The 19,727-nt window shown below is 42.5% G+C and overlaps 1 protein-coding gene across 1 annotated transcript in view; it reads left to right on the top strand.

The window, feature by feature from the left end:
• The window catches only part of slit3 (slit homolog 3 (Drosophila)), a 220,166-nt gene that overhangs the window by 103,178 nt on the left and 97,261 nt on the right, over positions 1-19,727 (top strand). The window contains exon 5 of the mRNA XM_053429489.1: positions 17,628-17,699. Coding sequence (XP_053285464.1) covers positions 17,628-17,699 — 72 coding nt within the window. The remainder of the gene's footprint in view (positions 1-17,627; positions 17,700-19,727) is intronic.

Below are 19,727 nucleotides of genomic sequence, written 5' to 3'. Positions count from 1 at the left end.
TCCCCCCCCCCCCCCCCCCCCCTGTAGCTGTCTTTCTTCTGTTTTACACAGATACATAGGACAGACTGACAGATGTAAAGAAAAGAGGACAGAGCGAGACAACACACAGGGGACACAGAAAAAAGGAAAAGAATCACAGACAATCCCTTTTCTCTCCTTTCCGTGCTCTTTGCCCACTCGGCCTCTCATCAGTCCACTTAACGAACTACCCGTCGCTCTGATTCATGTCGGCCAGTGACAAATGCACAGGGCTTTTAGTGGGAAATAAGGAAATTATGCAGTGCACTGGTGTAAACGTCTTATATCAATGGCAGTGGATTCAGATAGACATGTGATCCATTTTACTCATTTACTCTTCACTTATGCAACCATAACCATACAAATATATCCCTGTCACCCGTTCTCACATCACCTCTGAAAGAAGATGATGAGAGGTTTTTTACGGGTCCATCTTTTGCGTCTTTACAGATTTCGTGCTTCTGACGTTAGTAAAAGCTGAGCAATCACTTGTCTTCTCTTGTAAAATAAATGATGTTCACAAGGTGAATGTGTCTAATTATGTGCTCAAAGAAGGAATAATCCATAGTGTCCCTGAGTGCATGTGATCTGATGTTGATAAGCAGGCTGCTTGTGTGTGTGTGTGTAACTTTTTGTGTGTGTGAGATATTGATCTAAATGCATTGATTGTGCAGAGATCCAACACAGAGAAGCATTACAGCGCCATCTACTGACAGGACACTCCTCCTGTTCTCCTCTTTCAGTCAAGGTGTTTGCTTTAAGGAAGCACGCGTACCTGCCGGGTGGGGTTTGAGCTCCACCAGGTGGCTCTGCCCATTCTATTCTTTTCGGTTCTATATAAATACGGCACTGTAGTAGATGTTATATACTGTACATCCACAGTACGTGTGTGTTTTCTTAACTTCCCCCTACCAATGAGAGAAGCATCTTTCTTTTCTCTGTGTAATTTATTCACTAACCCTTCTCTTGAACCCCGTCCCTCCTCTGCTTTGCCTCAGCGCCGTAGAGCTCGGCGCTGTAATGGCTATTTGATTGCAGCAGCATGCCGGTGACCAGAAAGAGCGAGGCAGCGCGGTTACGATCGCATGTATCCAAACTGTACATTACCTCATAAACACATGAGCCGCTGCAGAGTTTCAGTGTAATTTGGTGTAATTGTCTAAGCTGCAGTGTAATGTTGCATGTGTGTGTTTTCTTTCACTCGACCTGCTCTACGTGAGACGCTGCGGCTCGATGCTGCGTCTCGCCGCTGCTCAGCGTCACTGCCAGAGTCACGCTCGGCTATCGTCTAAGTTTGATTTGTTGGGAGTTTGGGCTCGTTCGTCTTCGCTCTCGAGGACCTCAGGGGAAAGTGCTTCAGGGGGAAGTGCTTCAGGGGGAAGTGGTGTTTTTTATTTATCGGGCAATGAATGGTGTAATTTAAGAATTAGAGTTACACGTATATCTGTTAAAGTTTGTTTGATGTAAATGGTTTGGAAATGTAATCAGGAGATCCTCACAGTGATATAAGCATCACATCCATACACAGTGACTATGTGATGCATGTTTTGGACCTCTCAGCTAGTTGTTGTGTGTTGACGCTGTAGCTTAGAAACTGTAAATTGCAGAGTTTGGGTCCTGTTTACTATCCAGACAATGGGGTTGCCATGTGGCTTTGCTCTGTTTGCGTGGCTCGTAGCAGATTGTTGGGGTTTTGGTCCAGTTTCACCCGGTGTCTGCGTCTCAAGCCCGCGCGGGAGTTTACCGCTGCATGCGGTCTGGGGTTCAATTTCCAACTGCAGATTGTATTTGTAAACTGAAATGATCACAGACACATGAGTCATAAAAAATGATTTCAAACAATATGATATGATGCGTTAGAGCGCGATCAAATCCGACAGCTTGACATTGGCTCTGCTCGGTGAAGAGCGGCCCACCCGGGTGAGGTGAGTCTCTGCTGTTTGCGTTGGAGCGTCTCGGCATCACGTGACCTAAATGAGGCGAGTTTGATTTGACATTTAAAAAAAAAAAAAATCCTAACACCCTCTTAACAAGGTGATTGATTGGACATGATCACGTAAATCGTATTTTTAAAAGGGTAATAGATGACTCATATTCGAGATTGACAGGAGCAATTTTTTCCGCATCGTTAAGTCCTCTGTTTCTTTAACCGGCTAAAAAAACATTGGCTCGGAAACTGCTCGGCTACACGGCTCTTTTTTTTGGGAGAGACAATACAATGTTACTCCACCGCTCATGACGGGATCTTTGTGTCACACTACACTGTTTTTATTTGTCCTTTATATAACCAGGGAGGTGCATTTAAGATACAATATCTCTCCTGCCAGGAAAGTAAGCAATGAAGTAATACGTTTCAGATATAAATACAAGCAGGGACAAAAAGAAAACATTACATTGACGCACATTGATTTCCTGGAAACGTACCCTCACATTAACCATAGTTACTTCTAACCCTAACATAACCTTTAATACACGTCTTCACCTTAAAATGTCATGATTTGTTTTATTGGGACTACACTCACACACACATAGAAACATATAGGAAAAAGAATAATGTAAAAATAAAAAGCCTCATGTTCAAAACAAGGACATTGTTCTCTGGAAACCGATTTAAAAGACTTTGAAACGTGCCAAGAGAGGGGAGAGATTTTATGTCCCGGCCGCTCATTCCAAGCATGTGGTGCATTGCCTAGTGATGCTTTTGCAGTAAAAGTGAACGTATGGGTTTCTCTTCTAAGACACAGTGTGATGTCCATTGAACCAATTAACAGTCCACGATGATTTGCACGAGTGGTTGCACCAGATACCACAAGGCGCTGGGATGTCCAGCATGGTTCAGATGTTTCAGAGATTCATGCATATATATTATAATACTGTCAAAAAGTAATGTTTTATAAAAAGCACCATGTGGAATGAACAGTTGAAAAGAATCCTCAGAACCCATGCGCTGCTCCATTTCACTTCTCAATCCCTCACAGCAAATTGAAAGCAATAATCTGCTATATGTGAAATAGAAATAAAATAAACTTCCACCAGCTCTCCTTCTGTGTATGTGTGTGTGAGTGTGTGTGTGTGTGTGTGTGTGTGTGTGTGTGTGTGTGTGTGTGTGTGTGTGTGTGTGTGTGTGTGTGTGTGTGTGTGTGTGTGTGTGTGTGTGTGTGTTTGTTGGCATCGTGATGTGGCTGTCAGCCCTTTTGCTGAGGTAAAGACATAAAGTTGTAGAATTAGCCCCAGCCTTGTAAAGACTGTAGTTTTATCCTGGAAAACATTAAGAGTCGGGGGCAATTACCTTTCAATGGCTGCCCTCTGTCGAGTGTGGGTGTGCAACAGCATGTTTTTGTGTTTTTCTCTATGTGTGTGGGTGTGTGTAGCAGCGAGGTTGTATTGTTGCACATGCGTGTGTGTAAAGTTTCCCTTGTTGAATGTGTGTGTGTGTGTGTGTGTGTGTGTGTGGTCGAGAGAGAGAGAAAGAGAGTATTTTGCAGACCATGTGATAACAATATGTGCTGATTGTGCTCTCCTGGGTCCTGCCCTCTCAATGCCTCCACCCCAGGTTATTTCTCTAACACACAAACACACTCACACTAAACTCACGTCCCTTCATTTCACTACGTCCTTGACCGTTTTTTCCCCTCTCTCTTCTTTTAATCAGTTAAATTGTCCCTCTTCTTTTGTTTTCTAATCTTTTCTTCCTCCTGTTCTTCATCTCTCTCTCTGCTTTCATTCATCTTTACGTCCTTACAGCTTTTTTCCTTTTACTGCTCTGATCATTCTCATTCTTTAAAACCTTGGTTTTTTCATCCTACTGTTTCCTGTCATTGTACTTTGTTTCTGTATTTCTTTCCCTCCCACTCCTTCCCGCTCCACTCTACTCTTACTTCGCCCGCTCCGTCTTTACCTCCTTTGCAATTTCAACTTTTCTTTTCCTACTCCTCCTCATTTCTCCTTTTCCTCTCCGTCCTCCCTGCCCTCCATCCCTTCCTCTGTGATCTACCTCTATCGTCCTTTCCCTTCTTCGTCTTCTCCCTCTCCTACTCCGCCCCTTCCTCCCCCCTGCATCGCCCTCCCACCCCGGCCCACGCCCTCCTCTCCATTAGCAGATTAGATTTAGTCCCATAATGCTGCTGGGCATGATTTTACCAGCTCTCATTACTCCTAAATCATCTTTTCCTTCTCTCTCCCTCTCTTTCTCTCACTCTCATCTCCTTACTATAATATGCAAACACACATTTCTGCACACACACACACACGCGCGCCATATGCCAAGGCCTGCACCGCACACCATAACGCCCCTAAATTAGCAGCAGGGCCGGTGATTTGTGTTGCAGAGTGATTGGGTGGGAGGGGAGAGTTGGGTTCACTTGCTGTCTGTCCGCATCCATCCTTTTTCCTTCTCCATATATTCCCCCGAGGCATGAATGATTTTCATATCACATCGTTTGAGGCAGACTGCATTTGCTCACATGCTGTCATACGAGGTGTTGTGGAGCAGAGGTTCCTGGAATGAAGGGATGGTGCAATGTTTTTTGAAGGACAGGTCGTTTAGTTTATTTTTGTTTGTCATGTACAGTAACTGCTCAGAGAGAGAGAGACAGATGTGAGCAGACAGGCAGGCAGACGTGTAGACAAAAGACAAGTCCCATATATTTATGCATGCATGTTAGAGAGCAAGCGGCCGTTGTTTCCGGGCGTTCATCATTCCCTTTGTGTCAGCGTCTTATCGTTTATTATGGCAGCGGGTGAGTTAGCTGTGCTTTTACCCTCTGTGACAAAACTGCTGATCATCACGTCCATTTTAATCATGCTTCGACAGCATCAAGCACATTTACAACATCCATCTACATGCTGCACTGAAAGCACCATATATTAAATGTGCTCACGTACTGAGCTAATGCACAGCCTATTAGCATTTGCGGCAGATAGCGGCTCAGACTAGAATAAACCCTGTTTGGAAAAGGGTGTAAATATTAGTTTGAAGGAATGAAAAGGAAAGAAAATGAATCAAACTGCAGTCATTTCTCAGAATGTCTTTTGACTGATTAGGACAACATGTGTCCATCCAGCCTCAATTGCAGGTAAAAGAACTCCAGTCATTTCCAAGATTGTTAGTTGGGCAAAAGGAAGTTCTATCTTTCCATTTATCCATCCATCCATCCATACAGTAGCTATACCACATATCATTTTACTGTCACAGGGGGATCTGGATCTAATCCGAGGCGACATAAGGGGCGTCCATCATCTCTGGAATACCTGAATTTACGGATAGTCTTTCTGAAAGTGACCCGTGTAATTTGTCAAATCGGTTTTCCCGAAAACACAGCTCAGAATAGTGAGCGTGTTTTTGATGAATGATGAATGGATGTTATCCTAACACCCTGTTGTTGTCTTTGAATCCAATCTCGGTTACACACAAAACTCTTTTGATTCTGCATGATTCATTTATTTTCTGTTTTCCCAAGACCAAGTGTCAAAAATGTCAACTATTAATTAGTTTTTCCCGCTGAAGCATTTGAAGAAAACCCTGCAAAAAATATAATTGCGAGAAGACGTTAATCTTTGGTAAATATAAAAATTGGCTGAATAATTTAGCTTCAGGATTTTTTCATTTCCTATCTTTTCCTGGTTGGAAGCTGAATTCACTGTAATTGTTCGTTCTGCTGACAACAGAGAGTCACTGTCGCATGTTGCAATTCCTCAAATCTGATCACATGCTCAACCCAATTTACTTTCTTGCCTCTCTTTTCAAACCCTGATTTGAACAGGCAAAGAAACTCAAAATCCATTTCCTGCACCTGTCCTGCTTCCTTCAAACCACAGAGAACGTCTGCTGCAGAGGAACAATGGTGCAGAATCTGGATTCACTCAATCTAATCTCTCAGCCTTAATGGGCCCTGCTGCTATTCAGACACACCCTGCAACACACATGCGCACACATAAACACACACACACACACACACACACACACACACACACACACAGCACAAACGAGTATTGTTCCTGGCACGATGACATTTATTTAACCAGCACACAAACAGTTTTCCTGCAGGTGGACCTTGACAGCTTCACCAATGATATGGAAACAGTCACAAACACACACACACACACACACAGACACACACACACACGCACATCCCTCTCTTCAATTTAGCCCTGACATTAGCCACTCACTGTTTCTAACTGGATCATGGGGCTTACTAAAGAGATTAGGGCATAGAAACAGCATAGCAACCACACACACACACACACACACACACACACTCTCACACGCACACACAGATGTTCACAAAAGTGCTTTCTGTCTCCCTGGTTGTCTCTTTTTACCTTTCTTTCTCTCTCTCTCTGTCTCTCTCTCCCTCTGTCTCTCTCTCTCTCCCTCCCTCTCTCTCTCTCTCTTTCCCTCCCTCTCTCTCTCTCTCTCTCTCTCTCTATCTCTCTCTCTCTCCCTCTCGCTCCCTCTCACTCAACCAGACAGGCCCTCAGGCTATAAGACAGCAGCCAGTAGCCACAGTGGTATTCTGTCAGAGGAATTAGCCCATGCATAGAAAGAGAGGATGACAGTTCGCTCTGTTCGTCATCACAGTCACTTTATTTCACCAAGTACACTCAGACACATACAACCATCGTAAAAAAGCTCCCTTTCTCTTTTTTCCTCTTCACTTCTGTGTGACGAGCCACCGGGACTGAGCAGGAGTTTGTAAAGATAATAATATAAAGTGCTTTTCAGACGTGAGAGGGGGAAATGAGGAGCGTGGCAGCAATGTGATTTAAAAAGCAATCGTTTCCACTCTGCATGAATCTGAAATGATCTGTGATATTTACACAATATGTTCAGGATTGAAATGAAAAGCTAATTGACTTTATAGTTCTGTTAATTATAAATATATAAATGTTTTATTTTAACACCTGACTTCACCATTGTCTTGACACCTGCTCCGTGACACGTAGAATTATATGGACAGCTTTCCTTGTGATTTAGTAAATCAATATTCATCAATGTTGTCTGTAGTACAAAAATGTTTATAGTGCAAAGAATAGCATCGTACTATTGACTTTGTTGAACATTTTTGTACATTAAGGTAGAAAAGTGACCTATGACATATATAGTGCCACTGAAATGACAAATCATGGTATTTATAGTTAAACTGACAATAACAACATACGAGTGAATTCCTCTGACATAACTTTCGGTGCAGGAAAACCCTTCTAGTCCTTAATGTCCTAAACAATCTTCAGATATTTACTATGTCACGTTGAATCTATGCAATATGATTTTCATATAGAGCCGCTAAAGAAACTTGTGTCAACCTTTACTAGGGTCCACGTTGTCATCATCCACACAGGAGCCCGGACTCCTTTACGTCTCATCGTGTCCAGACTAACATTCGCTCGCTTGGCCCCCTCGGTCGTGTTCTTCCCTCGGCATCATGAAAGGCCACGCAGCCAAAGACAGAGACAACAAAGACCTGCTGTGTTTCCTTTCTCTCACTTCCTCTCTTCCACACACACACACATATAGACACACACACACGTCTCATTTTATCTCACACACATCCTCTCCCTGCTCTTCGGTTTCTTTCAATACTACTCTCTTAGACAAAGAAAACACCACACACACACACACACACACACACACACACACTCACTGGCGCTGCCTCTCATTCTCTAACTCCAGCACTGTTGAGACACCTGCTCTGCTCTGTTCTGTTTCTGTGCTAAAAGTTAATTGGCCTGCTGGTAAAATGGCCCGCTGTAACCTTGACAACGCTGACCTGCTGAGAGACGGATCAGAACTCAGAGAGACGCCTCACAAGTGCTGTACACACACAACATACACACACGCACAATATACAAGGTGTGTGTGTGGAGCGTATAGTGTTTAATTGAAAACACACGTAGAGTAAGTGTGTATTTACTGCCACCCATGCGTGTTCGTAGTTACACACACACACACACACACACACACAGAGACATAAACTTCCAGCCGCCCTCTTCTTCTGTCCAATCTGCTAATTTGTGGTGTATTATTTATGGGTGCGGAGTTACTCCCCAGATGCTTATAAAGGCAAAACCCCACAGTCAGCTTTTTTATTCACACCTCCTTCTCTCCCTCTCTTTCTCTGCATACCTCCATCACCCCCTTCACCATTTATTTCCTTTACTCACACTTCCTTTTCTCTTATTTTGCTTTTTCTATATCTTTCACATGTCACCTATTTTCCTAAAAACACCTGACAGCTTCATGCCCCCTCCTCGTTACTTCACTGTGCTCAGTGTCGACCCTCTTATTTTCTCTTTTCCTCTCTTTTCTCCGCTTCTTCCTTTTAGTCTCTTTAAAATCCCTTTTTCTTCAAAACACGTCCATCTCTGCTTCGGTGACGGTCAACCTCGGTTCAGCCATCGAGAGGAGCGTCAAACCGGGGTTGTTGGGTTCACCCTCCCACCCACCCACCCTCTGTTCCTACGTCAACCATTTATTAATGCGCTCCTCCGTGTGCTTTAAAGTCCTGCCCGCCCATATACCATATAATGAAGGGTTTAATCGTTTAGCCAACAACAGGATTTATCCCTGCTCAGTGCTCATATTGTGCTCCACAGTGTGAACTCAATGTGTGACCCTGCATCGAGATTTTTCGTTTAATTTTAAATTTTTTGTTCCAGAATAATCGTTAATACTTGACATAGTTTGCAGAAGAGGCATAAAACATCAGGAGTTGAGACAAGTGTCAGTTTTCTCTGTTTGTTGCACAATTTCCCAAACAACAAATTCCAAGTAGGTTAGTTTATGAGTTTTAGATCTACTGCATTAAGTAACCTTTTTGTTTTTCCTCTACCGTGTCAAATATGTGTGAAAAAGCTTGATAATATTTTTATTTCATAGCAATTTTTAATTGATAAATAAGCTCAATCCCATGAGAGAAGCCTGAGAGAAAGAAGCATATCAGCATTTTGGCAGGTTTAACAGGAAAAGTCTGTTTTCGTATTTACGAAAAAGGTCAAAGATAAGTCTTCTATAGATAAATCCACACACAACAGTACACACATCAGCTACATATCTTTATTTAATCAAGATAAAGCCTCTGTTGTTGGTAGGGATGCAATTTTGTCTTGTTACCGTTATGATTTATTATTCTTGTTTGGTTTTTAACCGATGAAGACATCACCTTAACTCCCTGCTACGTAGCTGACAGTGCATCCTCTTGGTGCTACTCAGTCGATAAGATATCATTAGTCCCTGAACAAAACCTACTGTTCATGATTCTAATGTTTTAATTAGAATTGAAGGATTACAATGAAGTCCTCTGTGAGCTCAGAAAACACTGGAAGGGCCAGAAAACAGCAACAGAAGACATCTCCCACTGAATAGCTCTTGTCATGGTATTAATAATCATAATATAAAGAGTTTAATTATTTAATTTTACTATAGAACACATTTATTACATTTTATTGTATACGGTTAAATGTATATTGATCAAATTGTGGTTTAGTCAGTTGCTCAGAGTGAATATAACAGTTTATCACTGCCCTGTGTCTGCAGCAACATGTGAGATACTAAATCTACTCCAATAGAAAGACAAAGAAATCTCCCTCATCCATCCATCTTTTAATCTCTCTAACCACCCACCCCTGCATCTATCTCACTGTACTGTCTCTTTCTATCGCTTCTCGCCTGCCTGTTAATCCACCCCCACCCCTCGCTCCATCTATCACTTCTCTCTGTGTACATCTAATGTCTTGACCCCTCGCCGCTGAAGTTTTATTAGCTTTATAAATGTCCCTAAGAGCCTGCAATATCGCTTAGCCAAAGTACCAGAGGAAAAGGAAGAACTTTCCAGCACAAGAAAAAACAGGAAAGCGCGGTAGAGTAGTAATATCGCTTAGTCCCGCGGATGACAACTCGAATAAGAAAATGTATTAAAACAAAATGGCGTCTTGGACATTAAAGTAAATTAGCCAATAACAAATGACCATGTGTGCCTTAACCTCTCCAACTATTTTTTCCCCGATAGTAACTCATCTGAATTTGTTGGACATCTTTCGGGCCGCGAGCCAGAAAAGCTTTTATATCCATAAAGGCCTATGGATCACAGAGAATTGCATTAAGCTGTCCAATTTAATTACAGTATCGACAAAACATAATAGATACTTACAGCCTCACGGAGAGCGATGGGTAGAGGAGGGGAAAGAGCATGGGAGAGAGCGAGGGAAAGAGGGCAAGAGAAACGAAAAGTGCAGACAATGTCCATTTATAATGCTGATGCAGTGTATGTATCAGAGGAGGCGTTTGAGGAACGTGTGCGCGAGCCCGTGTCTATGTAGGTGTGCGCCAGTGTGTCTCTAATGAGGGATTTGCAAGGGCCCATGAGAGCTTTTGAGAACGCTTAGTTTGATTTAGACGCTACAATTCCCCGATGGCTGTTTCACTCACACACACACACACACACAAACGTGGACACACAGACACTGCTCTACAGTCTACACACACCCACGTGCAATTTCACAGAGTGCCACACACACCTGACCACACACACAGACACACACACACACTCTTAGATCAGTGTAATGGAGCGAGTTAGGAGAGTGGCTGTCCTGTCCCGTCCTGTCCCAGCCAGCCGGGGCTGTCAGGCTCCCGTCCACCATGATCGATAGAGGGAGGGGGGGGCGATATTTTTATTCATAAACCGCCCACTTAATTAAATCACAGGGAGTGGAGCGGGAGGGTGGGGGGGGGGGAGTTGGAATAGGGGAGGAGGGGTTACTAGACGTAGCAAGGGCACTGAGACAAACGACTGATGAAGAATTGCAAAGACTGGAAAGAGAAAGGCACGAAGGAGGAGAAGTATTGAAGGAAGAGTGTTCCGCGTGTCCTCAATTATACCATAGTGCAGCCGGATGCAGAGGACACACTTCAAGGCTGTATCTGCCTGATGAGAAGCACTTGTATTTGTCTTTGCAGCCACGTTGCCTAAAGAAAGTTTTATCACATTACGTAAAGTGCAAGCTTCAAGGAAACACGTGGGTTTCAGAAGGAATGTGTAGACCTGCGACTTGCAGAAAGAGTTCAGCGGAGTTAGACCAGATCAATACCACTCTCGTGTCTCTATTAATCATGGGCTACAGTCAGTATCGGATTAGCATAGCGTAGCATAAAAAATGCAAACGGGGGGGGGGGACAGCAAGGGTTTGCTCCATCAGAAAGAAAGTGAATAAGTCAATTTGGCAAAACTCCCTCGCTACTCCCTTAGCAACGAGAACTTGAAAACTTAGAGGAGAAATGTAGGAGACAATTAAGGCTGAAAATGTGTGAATAGAAATCACGGTTCTCTCTCTGAGCCCAAACCAAGGAAAGACAATTTCGAATAAAAAAAACGCTACGAGCCGTAAACCCTTACTTACAATATCCCAAAAAAATCACCAGTGTACAGTCCCACAGAGCCGTGGTGCTGTCTGCACTGCACTGTCAGCATGTTGGGTAATATATCCCCTCAGTTTGTTGGCACAAGTCAGAATCACTCAAGCAGAGTGGCTCCAGAGCCAAAGGCTTGAAGAGCGGGGTTGTAATGGGAAGGTTCCAGTTTTGAACGCATGGAGCTTTACGTCTGTTGCATTGCCAAAATGTAGCATTTATGGTCAGTAGGTTTTCCCAGGATAAATGAAGGTTAGGAGAAAAAGTTTCTATACGTGCTGCTCCGACTTGCCCAATAAAATAACTGTTAGTGTCACATACGTAGAGTTTGAGTTATTTCCTCTCAGTTACCGCAGCGCAACAGCAGGCCGGCCACCGTTGTTTTCTGTTGCACTGCGATAACTAAAGTTTTCATCAGTTAATATGAATTCTAAACTTGCGTAACCAGCTTCCATGCGTGTTTCAGTAAACTGTTGAAACCATTTTATGTAATGAGACTAAAAAGCAATAAAAAAGGGTATTTTTAACACCTAAAGTCATAGCATGAATTAAAAGTCTCACTCTGCTTTTACCGCTACTGGAATAAATTTAAAGCATCCGCTGCCCCAGTCATTAAACCTTACTCTGTATTTATTGTGACTTAAAGCCAGTACTTAACTGTGGTTTAAAATGGCATAAAGGACATTTGAATAGTTCCCAAGGTTACAGATGCCACAGAATATTCAGGCGCTTCCACAGAACAGGCATCGGGCGCTGTAATACCTGCTGCATGACTTTGGTCTTATAGTAGAGTGCCTTAAAAACAAGGGGAATATGAGCTGGCCAGCAGTCAATATTTATTACTCTCTTTATGGAACAATATTAAATGCAGTTACAGCCCCCAAGGGAGAGAAAAAGAGACAGACCAAGAGAGAGAGAGAGAGAGAGCAGAGGGGGGGTTGGAAAAAGAAAGTGATAGAAGAGGAAGAGAGAAGGGGAAAGAGAACCAACAGGCTCAAGCTAACCATTGGTCTCTCAGGTTTCAAAAGAGAAATTGTGCCACCTCCGCCTTCCTTCTCCATTCTGTCTTCCCCTCAATTCTCCTCCTGTTTGTCTCCTCTCTCCTTTTTATCTCTCCCCCGGAGCCCAGCCAAGGGTCATGTCTCTCTTTCTTTCTTCCGCCGCACTCCCTCTTCTTTTAATAAAAGACACACAGAGAGACGCGCACACACAGAGATGCATACTGCGCATTGTCAAACCGTTCCACTCCCACTCGCCTGCTGTTTCCTCCACGTGGAGAAACACACAAATCCTACCTGACACGCAGACGCACACCTTCGCCGCCCTCTTTGTCGTCTCCAGCTCACTGAGACCCCCCGGGATGCCAACTGACACAGAAGTCATATGAAATCAAAAAGGCCTGCTCCCAGTCCTCTGTTCCCAGGTTAATGGTTCAGGGCTGAGCAGACCTGGCTCATATCTGGAGGGAGCCTGAGGGCCGATCTGTCTAATATCTGGTGTCTACTGTTACATGAAGAAGTGTAGGGGTAAGATGCCCTGGGAGAAAGGATCATTGGCTCCGTGTGTATGAAGGATGTGCGTATTTTTACAGTTTTTTTTAATACATGCATGTGTGTGACACTGTTGTACAAATGTATGCGGGTGCAATTGTGTGTTTGCATGTGTACGTTTGTGTCTTTGTGTGTGTGAAGTGTAACGCCAGCATCCAAGCAGGCAGATTGTGGTGTGTGAGCGCTGTGTGTATGTGTGTTAAAGGGTTAACAGTAATATCTGAAGTGACAAAGGGTGACCTGGCAAGTGTTATTATTCTCCGCACATGAATAATGGAACTTAATATGGAGGAGGTGATAGCTGCGAGCAAACACACACACACATAGGCGCACACAAACACAACCCGCTCACACCACCGACCCAACCAGAGGTGCATTCTCAATCCCCCCCCCCCAGACTTCCAGGGGCCACAGAGAGTCATCATGCCCGGAGAGGCGAGGCCTTGGTTGAGGGAAACTAACCAATGGTTGGGGGATCTTTATGGTGGAAGGGGGAAGTTCTGGAAGAGATTTGGTCAAAATTCAATCAATTATACAGTACTTAGGAAACCATGACAAACATGGAATGGATAATGGAAGACTGCCCTTTGTTCCCCTGCTGCTGCTGCTGTTTGTTGGGTCTCCTCATATTTTCTTCCCCCCTCTTGTAATTCATTCGCTTCTTCATTTCTCATCGTACCCATGGATACTGAACTTGGCTTTTGTTGAACTTTCGTGAACTTTGTGTTCTTTGTCTCCATCCAGCTCCCGAGATCCCCTGAGCCCTCGAAAAATATGCAGTTGTTTCATAATCAGTATCACTATATTTTACAGAATGTGTCATCTTAATAGAACTGATGTATAATTCAAACACCCATCCGTCTCTTTAATAGGATTTTTGGGAGATTAATTGCCTGTTCCCTCAAATGCTGTGGCGATAGAGGATGGCCAAAAAGGCTAAACCCATTAATTGCAACGTTGAAGCAGATTGCCAGACACTGGTGTACAAACCATCCCGCTGTCCAAACCAGCTGTGTGTGTGTGTGTGTGTGTGTGTGTGTGTGTGTGTGTGTGTGTGTGTGTGTGTGTGTGTGTGTGTGTGTGTGTGTGTGTGTGTGTGTGTGTGTGTGTGTGTGTGTGTGTGTGTCTGTGTGTGTGTGTGTGTGTGTGTGTGTTAAGTCTATCAGTGAGTGTCCTTTTCAAGGATCACAAGCCAATCTCCTGTTGGTGATAGCCTTCGCTTCACTCAAAGGTCGGCAGGTGTGACTCACAGAGATGAGACAACTGTTAACATGAAGAAATAAAGCAACTATCAATGTTAAATGTACTGAAATATTAATAATACATTGTGTCAGAGTACAAAGTCTGTATACGATATATTATTAAATTGCCAAAAGGCAGCCAGAGGCATCAGATTTTACTGAGAGCAGTGGAGTCTGAGTTTTTCACTCCGTAGAACAACTATCAGCTTTTAGCAGCATTCAAATCAATATGTAATAAGTCACATGTAGTTATACATGTGTAATTATTTAAGAAAATATTCATGATTTGTAACCTTGTTTTTTGGACGCTTCAAACTCTTCAGGAAGCATCTCAGGTTGGAAACAATTATAATTCTTTGTGGTAGTGATGGAGGGAGATATGAACGCAGACTCCGAGTCCACAACGTGAGGCTATATGCAGATGTGCCTGAAACCTGTATTCTCTCAAATGAACACCAGAGGGCAACTGTTGTCAGTTTCTATTGTATTTCCTATCAAGAAAATGACCCGACTTCTCACATGATTTATGAGTTTATGTTCTCCATCTCTAGTTTCCATCTTCTTCAATACGCCAAGATGTTCGTTTTGTCAATTATGGTCCCGTTTAGAGTAAAGTAAAGTAGATAGTAAAGTACTGTAGGCATTGGGTTTTGGATACCCTATGATTGACAGCTAGTGTCGTCCAATCAGTGTAGGTGGCCATGCAGTGGTTAAAAAAACCAAGATGGCGCTTGACAAAATAAAAAAACTTGATGATACAAAGCCTCAGTTCATAAACCAAAGGGAAAGGTCACAGTGAGACAACACTTGGATCAACTATTGTGATTTTAGCTTTTTTAGACAATTTTTTTTTTTTTTTTACACATTTGCATTTTTTTTGTGACCACATTTCCTACCAGTCTTATACTTTGCACAATTACCTCAAATCTATATCATCACTTAAAGAACACAGGATGTTCCTATAGCCGTTTCAAGCTGTTTCGACCTTTGCATCTGTACATAAAATTTGCCCGAGTCCAGCTGTTACTAATCAACACCTTTATCAGGCTGATACACACTTAGTAACACAATAAACTGATTTCATTAGTCCCAAAATGTCACAACAAAAGAGAGGCACACGCTGCTCGAACATAAAAAAAAAAAAAAAAATCACATTTCCATAACACTCAAACCAATTGCACAAATGGACAACCACAAAACACTTGTATAATGAAAATTTAATTTAAAGCCTTGACAAACAAGTTTTATTTTGGCAGCCCGAACCGCGTAGCTCCCGGAACTGGTGTCCGTCACTCAGCTGGAGTCATAAAGCCAGAGAGACAGACACACAGTCTCATAATGGCTTTTATTTGACTCCGATGGCTTTTCGCCTGTTAGAAGAAATAGCAAATATCATGGTTGGTAAACAAAACAATAAAAGATTTATTATCCATGGATGCCCTTTGAAATATGACTTTTTAATGCTTTTTTTTGTGTGTCTATCTTGTCCCTTTTCTGTTGCTCTCTTTCTTGTTTTTTGCTGTCATTCATGTTTGACAGCAGTCCACCGAGGGCAGAGTGGTATCAAGGAAATACAGATTATAGATTTAAACAAGATAGATTTACGGATATACTTCGATAGTTGGGCAGAGAATGATAGATCATAGAGAACGGTGGAGAAAGTGAACGCAGGACAGAAAGCGAGAGTGATAACAGCTTTACTTTATGTCTGTTTCCTATTTACTCTGTCAACGTCAGCATGGGAGCAACAAAGACTGATCAAAAAAAGAGGAAAGAAAACCCCCCATCTCAACCCAGAAAGTGTCAAAACCCTCAAAACAAGAAGTGTAAACATGAGGAGTATTTTCCGGCTGTGCTGCACATTAAAATATCATAATACCATTCCTGTCCGTCAAATGTTTCTAACTCCTTTGTTACCACAAGCACTAAGCAAAATTGCACATAAAAGCACATGTTTTCTTTGCCTAAAGAGTATACAATGCCAGGCACCATACTTTTCCCATCAAGGCCTGGGGAGAAGAAAAAACAAAAAATGAGAACTCTCATCTCTTGTCAAACAAAAGGAACGAGCCAGAAAACACGCGGCCGAAAGGGAAACATCCCAAAACGTAGGAACCTTGTTAGTTTGAGGAAATTACTTTTCTGTTTCCCGAGCACGACTCTGCAATTAACATTCACTGCACTAATAAACGTTGATTGGCTCTGGAATAATGCACAGCCAATTTCCCTCCTGTGTACTTGAATATGTGCCTGAGTGTAAATTAGACAGTGTGAGCATATACAGCACGTATAAATGTGAGAACATGTACACAAGTATGTTTACTCCAAAGGGTGGGTGGGGTGTGTGTGTGCGTGTGCGTGTGTGTGCGTGCGCGCGTTTGCTGCAATTTTTCAATCTGTGACAGGAAATTGTTAAGAATAATGTTGGAACATAATTATAGTCTCTGCAGAGAAGCTGGCGGATTTCCATATTGTGTGCGTACGTGTGTGTCAAGGTCAAACTGAAAAGTCCAGGCAGAGGTCTGTTGCTCTTTTGTGCTGATCTGTTGTGATTCTTTAGATGGGCCTCCACCATGAAGCACTATGTGTATGTGTGTGTGTGTGTGTGCGACTGGCAGGAGTATAGGGTGATTAGCTTGTCTGATATTTCATACCTCTCTTTCTCTCTCTAATTACATTGTGCTCTCTGAGCCTTGTTTGGCTGCCAAGGCTTCTCCCCAACAAACAACACTAATAGAGTTAAGGGCAGACCTTTGTGTCATGTCAGAAATCATTTGGCTCATATAGGTATTCATTACACAGGGAGAGAATGAGACTGTTGCATATGCTGCCATGTCCAGGAGTGTGTGGACTAAGAGAAAGAGGAAAAGAGTCACTGTGGTTGACTGTTCTTGAGGGTGATACTGAAGTGTGTGTGTGTGTGTGGGTGTGTGTGTGTGTGTGTTTAAGATTGCTTCACTTTTTCACCAGTGCAACATCGCACAGTTGAAGGGCAAAAGTTTAAAAGAAAAAAGAAAACCTTCTACATTAATGTGAAACACACGCATTCAAATGAGAAACACATAAAGACATATGCACATGTAGACATGCACACACACACACACACACACACACATAACCACACACACACACTTAAGCTCTGATATTTCCCCGTTTCTTTGAAGCTCTTTGGTCCAAATTGTTCCACTGATCATAAATGTCATGTCATCCTTTCTCTCTCTCCCTCGCTCAATCTTTTCCTCCCTCTCTGCCTTTGTTCTGTAATTGTCTATCTTGTGTGTGTGTGTGTGTGTGTGTGTGTGTGTGGCATAGATGACATGTTTGTGGTTTTGTTTATCGTCTGCCTCTGTAGATCTTTGAGTGCTTGGAATACCTCAACTAATGTCTTATGTCGTTTGCTCTCTCTCTCTCCAGAGACCTCAGCGAGAACCAGGTTCAGGCCGTTCCCAGGAAAGCTTTCAGAGGAATCACCAATGTCAAGAACCTGTAAGAACAATTTCTCCCTTTTTCTATCTGAAACTTGCTTCTTCCCGTTTCTCTTTTTTCTGTGGTATTGAGGCTGTAAAACGCCTTTTTAATTAAGAAATGTTTATGTCTGATTCCAAAATACAGACAAATATTGTTCAAACCCAAATCACTTAATTAATATTGTCATTAGGTTTCTACAGTTTATTTTTATACCACCTATGTTTGCAAAATGAGGTTTCCTGGAAGCCAGACCAATTATCCAGCTCTAAATAATTTGCTAAATGCTTAATTCTTCATATCAAAATGACTTGACACATTTTTCAGTTCCTCATGGTTCCTCATTTCCATCTGAATCCCCTCGTCCTTTATTACATCCTGCTTTTCATCACCTCTCCCTGTTTCATCCTGTTTCCTCTTTTATTCTTCATCTTCAATTTTTATTCCACCTTCTCGAATATTCCCACTTTCCTCCTTTTTTGTCCTCCTCTTCTCTTCCTGTCCAGAGAGGTTTTATCCTGGAATCAAGCATTCAATACCCACCTGTCGTTTATTCATGATGTCCTAATCACCAATAGTCCAATCAATAGGCTGCCTAATCAATACCTTCACTCAATCGATGATGACTGATCAATCCTGGCTGATGCTGCATAGTAAACTTCATGACAGACTGCCGGGGGTTAAACATGTCCTCAATGGAGATAGTTCCATACGGGTTCAGGTAGAACAGGAAAAACAATGTAAAATTCAACAGTAAGGGACGTTAAAGCAAAAACAGATTTGCTGAAGAAATAGACTTTGCATAAATTACAGTTTCCTGTTGTGTTCTTTCATTCATGACTGACATGACAGAGGAGGAGGAGGAGGGAGGACGGGACAGAAAAACAGAGCGGAGCATAATAAGTACAAGATTCAAAAAGATAATAACCAATCACTCTGGATGCTCCACAAGCACCAGAGCTGCTGAACGACAGAAGAAAAAAGAACTATATTCTTCGGCTAAATGAGATAGAAAGAAAGAAGATGAGAGGAGAGACAGAGAGTGAGAGGAAGATTGTGTTCATATTATATATAGATTGCCCTTTGTGGTGTTTTCATTGAAATGCAAATAAAATAGACAAGACTGCATCTGCACTGAATGAATACAATAAGGTAAAGAGTTCACTACAATGGATTTTAACTCAGAGAAGTAAATAAATCATCACTGCAATCACTGATGCACAGATGGGTCCACTTTGATTGCGTTCATAGTATTTTGATACTTTTATTTTCATTCTTCTTTGCTGATGAAGATCTTGAGATACGATCAAAAGCTCCAGAACTAATCACTAAAAGGTTGTTGTGCTAATTTACTTTCTCCGCTGCTCTTCATGGGCTAAAGAATGACATTTAACTTTGAGTTTTTAAACCGCTGTGTATATTTTTCAAAACTGTCTGATTACACACAGATTAAACAGCTTTGAAAATCATGTGATGTGATCAAAAACTGTGGAACAGCTAAATGAACCTGTGACATTGTTTTCTCAGCCTCAATTTAATCTGCCGTCACCGTTTAACATACACGTCCTTGAAGTGTAAAGGTTCTGATGCATTCTCATTGGTCAGTTCATTTCATTTGATTGATATGCATCTTTCTCCACATCAGCAATTCAGAGTAATCAGTAACTCCTCTCCATAGTTTCCTCTCTCAAGTGTGATGTAAATTCAGTATGGCTGCCAAAGTCCATAGGAGATTATAATGCTTTGGTTAAATGGACCTGAAAGGGCCTGAGTCCTGTGTCCTGCACTTCTGTGTGTGTTTGTATGGCTGGGTTCCAAACCTTTGAGTAAGGTTTGGCCTCTGATCATCTGATCCAGTCTCCATGCTCACAAAGCTCAAAACTCATGAACGACCTCAGATCTCTGACTCCAGACTCACTCACTCGGGTTGTGGAGTCACAGCAGCGTCACTGTGGATGATGAGGATGAGTTTCATCCGCGGAAGGTTTGCTGCGTGTGGACGTGTTTCTCTTAGAGTCTGGAAATGTGACCCAAGCCCATCGGGACATT

This window comes from Pleuronectes platessa, chromosome 8 (assembly GCF_947347685.1).
Source record: "Pleuronectes platessa chromosome 8, fPlePla1.1, whole genome shotgun sequence".
NCBI lineage: Eukaryota > Metazoa > Chordata > Actinopteri > Pleuronectiformes > Pleuronectidae > Pleuronectes > Pleuronectes platessa.
This window is presented reverse-complemented; position numbering and strand designations above follow the sequence as displayed.